This window comes from Haematobia irritans, chromosome 5 (assembly GCF_050003625.1).
Source record: "Haematobia irritans isolate KBUSLIRL chromosome 5, ASM5000362v1, whole genome shotgun sequence".
Classification (NCBI taxonomy): domain Eukaryota; kingdom Metazoa; phylum Arthropoda; class Insecta; order Diptera; family Muscidae; genus Haematobia; species Haematobia irritans.
The window spans coordinates 152,985,789-152,994,824 of record NC_134401.1 but is presented as its reverse complement, the minus strand read 5'-3'; the positions used below and the strand labels follow the sequence as shown (position 1 = coordinate 152,994,824).

The following is a 9,036-nucleotide window of genomic DNA, read 5'->3' as shown; positions in this document are numbered from 1 at the left end:
CGTCATATTTTCACGATTACTTTTCTTTAATTAATCCTTTTTAAGGAATACAAACTTTGTGAAAATTTGCTTTGGGCTATTTCCCATCAAGTTACAATGAAGTCTGCAACAAATATGTATAATTGTATGCCTTTTTTACAGATTTAGTTTTCACTTTAGTGAAAAAATTACGATTTAAAGGTGAGTATTAAGTTCGAGTTTAGCCGCTAAAATCGCTAAAGTGAAAACTAAATCAGTAAGAAAAATGCATGAAATTATATATATTTGTTGCAAATTTTATTATAACTTGATGGGGAAAAGCCCAAAGCAAATGTTCACAAAGTTTGTATTACTTAAAATGGGTGAAAAAAGAAAAGTAATCGTGAAAAAATTACGTTTTTAGCGGCTAAACTCGAACTTAATACCCACCTTTAAAGCGTAATATACATTTTCTGTCGAGATTGGTATTTATAAAGGGAGATTCTTTTGAGGTTAGGATTTTCATGCATTAGTATTTGACAGATCACGTGGGATTTCAGACATGGTGTCAAAGAGAAAGATGCTCAGTATGCTTCGACATTTCATCATGAATAGACTTACTAACGAGCAACGCTTGCAAATCATTGAATTTTATTACCAAAATCAGTGTTCGGTTCGAAATGTGTTTCGCGCTTTACGTCCGATTTATGGTCTACATAATCGACCAAGTGAGCAAACAATTAATGCGATTGTGACCAAGTTTCGCACTCAGTTTACTTTATTGGACATTAAACCAACCACACGAATGCGTACAGTGCGTACAGAAGAGAATATTGCGTCTGTTTCTGAGAGTGTTGCTGAAGACCGTGAAATGTCGATTCGTCGCCGTTCGCAGCAATTGGGTTTGTGTTATTCGACCACATGGAAGATTTTACGCAAAGATCTTGGTGTAAAACCGTATAAAATACAGCTCGTGCAAGAACTGAAGCCGAACGATCTGCCACAACGTCGAATTTTCAGTGAATGGGCCCTAGAAAAGTTGGCAGAAAATCCGCTTTTTTATCGACAAATTTTGTTCAGCGATGAGGCTCATTTCTGGTTGAATGGCTACGTAAATAAGCAAAATTGCCGCATTTGGAGTGAAGAGCAACCAGAAGCCGTTCAAGAACTGCCCATGCATCCCGAAAAATGCACTGTTGGGTGTGATTTGTACGCTGGTGGAATCATTGGACCGTATTTTTTCAAAGATGCTGTTGGACGCAAAGTTACGGTGAAAGGCGATCGCTATCGTTCGATGCTAACAAACTTTTTGTTGCCAAAAATGGAAGAACTGAACTTGGTTGACATGTGGTTTCAACAAGATGGCGCTACATGCCACACAGCTCGCGATTCTATGGCCATTTTGAGGGAAAACTTCGGAGAACAATTCATCTCAAGAAATGGACCGGTAAGTTGGCCACCAAGATCATGCGATTTGACGCATTTAGACTATTTTTTGTGGGGCTACGTCAAGTCTAAAGTCTACAGAAATAAGCCAGCAACTATTCCAGCTTTGGAAGACAACATTTCCGAAGAAATTCGGGTATTCCGGCCGAAATGCTCGAAAAAGTTGCCCAAAATTGGACTTTCCGAATGGACCACCTAAGACGCAGCCGCGGTCAACATTTAAATGAAATTATCTTCAAAAAGTAAATGTCATGGACCAATCTAACGTTTCAAATAAAGAACCGATGAGATTTTGCAAATTTTATGCGTTTTTTTTTTTAAAAAAGTTATCAAGCTCTTAACAAATCACCCTTTACTTCAATACACTTTACTTTTCAGATTGGCATCATCAATGCATTTGATCATGGTGCAGACCTAAGCAATATCTTTAAGTCAGAGGTGCAAATTCATATATCCAAAGTAATGCACAAAACATCAATTGAAATAAACGAACAAGGAGCAGAAGCTGCAGCTTCTACTGCAATGGAAATTATGTTGTGCTGTATGCCACCAGAGTTCAATGCTAACCATCCCTTTCTGTACTTTATTTGGAATAAGAAAAATATTTTATTTGCTGGTGCTTTTGTAAATCCAAAAAAAAATATATATATATATATATATATATATATATATATATATAAATAAGTCATAAATAAAATGCAAAATTTATTTTTTTAAATACGAATAAAGCCGTTTGTCATGTATTTTTATTTTACTATTTAAAAAAAAAAAAAAACATTTTTTTACATTCCATTCATTTAATTTTTACATATCATCGAAAACTCCTAAATTCAATCAGCAAAAATTTCGTTTGCTTTTATGCCTTAATTTGAGATATAGTGAGATTTTAGAGCTAATACAATAGATATTCTTTTTATTGTTATTTTTCTTTAATTTATTTTGAAAGAAAAGCAATTTTTTAGTTCATTTTCCAATTTTTTTTAATTTTATTCTGCTTTTACAGATTTATTTTCGATTCTAGCGGCTAAACACGAACTTAATATCCACACTAATCTATTATACTTTTGCTATTTCAGCAAATAGTAACTTTTTCCCATTTTCAGCACAATTTCTGCTGTTTTAGCATATATATCTGCTGTTTATACAAACAAGTTTCTTTGGGCGCATTATTTGACCGCGTATTTTAAAACAAATCTATTGGCAACACTGATTGTCACTCATAATAGGGCTGTTTTCTTTTAGCACTGGATACCCTAAGCCGTGAAGGACTAAAAGAAAACAGAGTACTCGTTTATCCAGGACATCTCCAAAAATATGCAACACTGCCATCAGCTGTTCAAAAACAATCACAGAAAAGAAGTGAAATCTTGCAATTTAATGTATGAAATGCTCCAATTAGTAATAAAAATATTTACTGCTGCGATTATTTATGACACTATACCACTTTGAATTACATGTTTTTCCATAAATTAGTCACAATAAAGTGCTATTGTGAATCGATGAAGCGTCACTTTATCAAAACACAATCTGGCAAGATCGGCGCGACTTGCACTGATGAGATGTTCTGGATAGAACACCAGTGCAACGATGTTCTGGATAGCCCATACAAATGTTGTATCCAGTGCAAAAAGAAAACACCCCTAATGCTTAACACGCATATATATAGCTTTCGTGTAAATGGTAACTTGACACATTAAAATCAGCTGTTCCCCCCTATAGATCGAATTGTTATTGGCAAAAAAAAACTTTATCTGGCTATAACCTGTTATCAAATTCTAAAACAATTTCTGATTTTTGCCCAAGTACTTCTAGAAAAGTGTTTTGCCATTTTAAACATATCATAGGAATTAAGCATGGAAGGATTGTTTAAATTTCTCAAAAGTCGTCCAGTATTTTGGACAAGTGTTGCCGGTACAACTGTGGGAGTGGCTTGTTTTGTTAAGTAAGTTATAAATGAAATTGTGCAAAATATCTATGACTTTTTGTAAATAGCAACAAAACTTTATTGCTAAGACATTTAGTAGTCATCACTCATCATTTGAAATGGGCCAAATATACTATCAGCTATAAAATGTTTGGTAATTGGTGACATATCCTTGAAATGGATTCAGGATTAGCCCAATTCTGAATATTCCCTAGGGAATGTGTTCTCGGGGAATCCATTTTCCCCGGGAATAAAATCCTCCTATTCCAAACAGTAGGAGAAGAGAATAACAAGGGAGAAATATAGTTCAGAGCATTCGAAGTCAGCTGTTTTACTTCAACTGTTTTATTTTAATAAATTTTTAATATTAGAAATTTGAATTGAAATTGTATTAAATTGGTGTAAAAGTTGAGTTAAATGCGAAAAACGTCAAAAATGTTTAGTGCCGTGTTTATGGTAGTAGCTGAGGAGAGGTGTATCAACGTAACAAGGTCTAAAGGATAGAAAGGAGAAAACTACGCGATGCCATTAACCCACTTGAGTTGCCTGAAACGTTGTAACTACATACTTGTACATGAAGAGGTTGTTACTTAGTTCATGGGATTTATGGGTTAAAGTGGCAGCCCGAATTGATTCGGACTCACTTAGACTATTCAGTCCATTGTGATACAATATTATAAGGTAAATAATCCAGCCTTCAAATACCTGTTGGATGTATTAGCCGCCCACATTCCACCTCAACCCCAAGTCTTTTGGATTATCTCCACTAGTAAGATTAGGTGCTACGCTTCTTTGTCGAAGGTGGCTACCAAAAAGGGCGTAGGAAAAGATCTGTGGCCCAGAGTAGCCTGAACAAAGTTCATAAAGAAGGCATAAATATATTTAAAGAACACCTATGCCCGAATTGGATATATTTCATCAAAACGGATGAAAAAAGCTAGTAAATTTCTTCAGCTTTTTACGCCACGCGGGACAAATGTTCGCATTATTGCTCCTTTAAGAAACAAGCACCTACATTAAAACAGGAAGGGATATTATATCTTAAATGTAAAACCTCTATTTTCTATATAAAAGAATTTTTAAAATATGTACAGATCTGTGACCATAGTAGTTGGATGCATTCCATTATCAATTTTAGTTCAAGGTTTTTGACCGGAAATTACAGAGAAATGATGCCTTTTGGTTACAACTCCCTCGATTTTTTGGGGGAATTATTCCCAAAAAATGTCATCGTTTTTACCTTTTTATTGTTCAATATGTACCCAGAGGGTTTCCTTTGTGATGCGATTTGGACGCTTAAAATGAAACTGGTTTCTAGGAGTTTGTTCCAGAATGATTCATGAGGACTTGTCCTACTAAATAGTCGCAAGACTAGTCCTTCGGTAGGACTCTAAGTAGTGTGAAAACTTTACCACGTCAATGAAAACTCCATGTTAAAGTGACAAAACTGGGACTGGTCCAAACACACCAGGGTCTAGTCATGGGGTCCAGGGTCCGATCTTAGCGTTGATCCATTTCCCGCAGGATCATACCTCATTTACACCCCAGCAAAAAATATTTCAGCAGTAAATTTTAGTTGCGCTTTTTGGTATACAATAAAGTATGCAGTGCATCCACACTGCATGCATTGGTGGCAATAACGTAAACGAGTAATCAAACAAGTTTATGTTCATTCGTTTACGTTATTGCAACCAATTCATGTAGTATAGATGCACGAAAGGTAATGCTGTTTTCCTTCACACCAATGACAATATTGCTCACTTCTAGGCAATATTGTTATTGAAATGAGCAATTATATCAGCGCTATGTTGAAGCTGCTATAAATCGGGACATCGCCCACAGCGCTGATTCCGTTGATTTGTAAGCAGTTGGTACTGCCTCTCTCCCTTACAAACCTGCTGAAATAGTGCTCCATTTTTTGCTGGGACAGTTGATGTCTTTAAAAAGTATATATGGCAAAAATAAATATCAGATCAATATCCTCTCTTTTTTTCTATCCTTTCCAGAGATTTAATGCAAGGTGGTAAATTTACGAAACCCACTAAAGCCGATGGAAAAGTTGTTATTGTTACTGGATCCAATACAGGTATTGGAAAAGAGACAGTACGAGAATTAGCAAAAAGAGGTGCCACAGTGTATATGGCCTGCAGAGATATGAAAAAATGTGAAGAGGTATTTGCTTTAAAGTTTGTTATAAATTCTTTATAATCTATATTTTTTTTTGTTTTTTTTTTTTTTTTTTTTTTATATATAGGCAAGAGAAGAAATTGTTTTGGAATCTCGTAATAAGTATGTCTATTGCAGAGAATGTGATTTGTCTTCATTAGATTCAATAAGACAATTTGTGGAAAAGTAAGTAAGAAAAAAACGAAAATGAATAAACAAAGCTTTTGGGCTAATTCCTCAGCGAGATGCTATTGAATAAGAGATATTCCATTTGATCTGGTTCAAAATAAATCCAGAATATCTCCTTAATCTAGAATATTAGCTAATTAAATTAATTTTTTTTCTTCTGTATTTCATTTCCAGATTCAAATCAGAACAGAAACGTTTAGATATTTTAATAAATAATGCCGGTGTTATGCGTTGTCCTCGTTCTTTGACTAAGGAAGGCTTTGAATTGCAATTGGGTGTTAATCATATGGGTCACTTTCTATTAACGAATCTTTTATTAGATGTACTTAAGGTAGGTCTTTAAATCAAATGGTAACTCCATGAGTTTAGTTACGAAAACATTCTTTGTAGATCTTATTAAAAAAGTATTCTTGAATGGTTCGGTTTTCTCTTCTCTTTAGAAATCTGCTCCAAGTCGTATTGTTGTTGTCTCCAGCATGGCCCATACAAGGGGTGAAATAAATGTTGGTGATTTGAATAGTGAAAAATCCTATGATGAAGGCAAGGCTTATAATCAAAGTAAATTGGCAAATATTTTATTCACACGAGAGCTGGCCAAAAGGCTTGAAGGTATGTTTAAAAAGAACAAAATTCATATTACGTATAATAATCATAACGTCGGCCAAGGTCTTATAGTGCAACTTTTTTCTTCTATCATAGAAATTAGTCCGAAAATTATTATTTCCTAAATGAATGCCCGCGAAAGAAAAGTATAAACTATTTCGGGAATATTATTTTCCTTGCAAATTTCGAAAATGCTTAAGACATTAATTTATGTCATGTAATCCTTATCCATAGATTTGAAATGAACATTTTTATACCCTTCACCACTACTGTGGTACAGGGTATAATAAGTTTGTTCATTTGTATGTAACACCAAGAAATAGTGGTCATAGACCCATCTTTTAGTATACCGATCGGCTTAGTATTAAATTCTGAGTCGATTTAGCGATGTCCGTCTGTCTGTTTGTCTGTCCGTCCGTCTGTCTGTATATGTAATGTTGTGCACAAAGTATAGCTCGCAATTTAAATCCGATCGTCCTCAAATTTGGCATAGGGCCGTTTCTTGGGACAGAGACAATCGCTATTGGTTTTGGAAAAAATCGGTTCAGATTTAGATATAGCTGCCATATATATATATATATATATATATATATATATATATATCCCCGATGTGGTCATAGTTAGCGTGTTTATCAACCGATTTTCTTGAAATACCGTACATCGAAAATCTGGCAAAATATCAGCCAAATCGGTTCAGATTTAGATATAGCTCCCATATATATCTTTCGTCCGATTTAGATTCATATGACCACAGAGGCCAAAGTTTACTACCGATCTTCGTGAAATTTTGCACAGAGGGTAGAATTGGCATTCTACCAATGCTTGGAAAATTTTATTGAAATCGGTTCAAATTTAGATATAGCTCCCATATATATCTTTCGTCCGATTTAACTTATATGGCCACAAAAGCCAGAGTTTCGCCGTGATTTGCTTCAAATTTTGCACAAGGTGTACGTTTAATAGTATCGTTAAGTGTGTCAAATTTTGTTAAAATCGGTTCAGATTTAGATATAGCTCACATATATATCTTTCGCCCGATTTGGACTTATATGGTCTCAAAAGCCAGAGTTTTGCCCTGACTTACTTCAAAATTTGCACAAGCGGTACTTTTAACGATATTATTGTATGTGCCAAATATGGTCAAAATCGATTCAGATTTAGATATAGCTCCCATATATATCTTTCGTCCGATTTGAACTTACTCAAAATCCAGGATTTTGCCGTGATTTGCTTCAAATTTCGCACAAGGAGTACGTTTAGTAGTATCGGTAATTGTGCCAAATTTGGTTGAAATCGGTTCAGATTTAGATATGGCTCCCATATATATCTTTCGTCCGATTTGCACTCATATGACCAGGGGGGCCAAGGTTATACTCCCATTTACGTGAAATTTCGCATAGATAGCAGAATTATTATTCTAACTATACATGTCAAATTTAGTCAAAATCGGTTCAGATTATATATATCTCCCATATATACGTACACAGGAGTTGGGGAAATATGGAAATATATTTAGACCCATTTTCAATGGAAGTTTCCTCCAATTAACTGGATAGCGTTAGCCGATTTAAATTTTAATTCTAGAGATTTTGTAGAAGTAAAAAAATTGTCTCCTTTATATAGCTTCCAGCAAATGTGAAGTAGTTGAGATGGTAACACAAATTTTGACCTACATAGGGGTGAAGGGTATAATATAGTCGGCCCCGCCCGACTTTAAACTTTACTTACTTGTTTTATATAAATCAATTAATTTTTTTTTCGTTGTCCTTAGGTACTGGTGTCACCGTAAATGCCCTCCATCCAGGTGTTGTGGATACTGAACTTTTCCGTCACATGGGTTTCTTTAACTCCTTTTTCGCTAGTCTTATATTTAAGCCGCTTTCATGGCCTTTCCTAAAGTCACCAATAAATGGAGCTCAAACTACACTTTATGCTGCCCTCGATGAAGACTTGCAGACAGTAAGTGGTCAATATTTTAGCGATTGTGATTTTAAGGATGTTGCACCTCAAGCAAAGAACGAAACTTTAGGTAAATGGCTATGGGCCGTAAGTGAGAAATGGACTAAATTAACACAATAGAAGTGCTAGTGTATTAAAAATTCTTCCAAATTGTTTTCTTTACACGTACATTTTGTTATGCTTAGCATTTAAAAAAAAAGTTATAATTTTATTAGTTTGCAAAATAAGACAAAAATATATGTTTTCAAGATGTAATGACTTTCCATTGTTCGATTTTATTGTTGTTTGAGTGGGATGATGGAGAAACTGTGTTAATAATCCAGATATTGGTAATCGATGCTATTGTAGTCATAGAGTTAAATAGATTACAGTATGAAAAGCGGATAAATCCTCTTTAGGGAAATATGAAAAGTAGATAGTGAAATTAACAAAAATTGTTTTGTCGAGTTTTAGATCCCAGGAACCCATCTTACCTTGAACGTCTTAAGAGTAACTAAATTAAATGAATTACGAATGTAGAACCTTGATGCAATGCGTTTAACACATAGACTTTCCATAAGGATCAAGTAGAATTTTCTTTTATATAAACGATAAATGGTTTCTTTTTGTAGCAGATTGAGAAACGAGAAACAATGGCACCTCTTTAAACCAACAGAATTCTGAAATTATCTAGTAACTCAGTCACATTACACTTCCAAAATCCATTTTAACTAGATAACTGTCTTTTACCTTATACAAATGAAATTTGAAATCCATATTTTAGTAGATTTCGTGCCTAAAGTGAATGGGCT

At 34.5% G+C, this 9,036-nt stretch overlaps 1 protein-coding gene across 1 annotated transcript; it reads left to right on the top strand.

Moving 5' to 3' along the window:
• Positions 1 to 3,104: 3,104 nt before the first annotated feature.
• LOC142241495 (retinol dehydrogenase 13-like) lies at positions 3,105 to 8,500 on the top strand. Its single transcript, XM_075313273.1, has 6 exons — positions 3,105 to 3,346; positions 5,335 to 5,500; positions 5,583 to 5,680; positions 5,858 to 6,014; positions 6,124 to 6,292; positions 8,058 to 8,500. The coding sequence occupies exons 1-6, from the start codon at positions 3,258 to 3,260 to the stop codon at positions 8,363 to 8,365; spliced, it is 987 nt and encodes a 328-aa protein (XP_075169388.1). The 5' UTR covers positions 3,105 to 3,257; the 3' UTR covers positions 8,366 to 8,500.
• Positions 8,501 to 9,036: the final 536 nt, after the last annotated feature.

Excerpts from the sequence above, each read along its gene's own strand:
- LOC142241495 (XM_075313273.1), top strand. The coding sequence starts at position 3,258 with ATGGAAGGATTGTTTAAATTTCTCAAAAGTCGTCCAGTATTTTGGACA. Across the intron at positions 3,347-5,334 it reads GGAGTGGCTTGTTTTGTTAA|AGATTTAATGCAAGGTGGTA; the intron begins GTAAGTTATAAA and ends TATCCTTTCCAG. Across the intron at positions 6,015-6,123 it reads TTTTATTAGATGTACTTAAG|AAATCTGCTCCAAGTCGTAT; the intron begins GTAGGTCTTTAA and ends TCTTCTCTTTAG.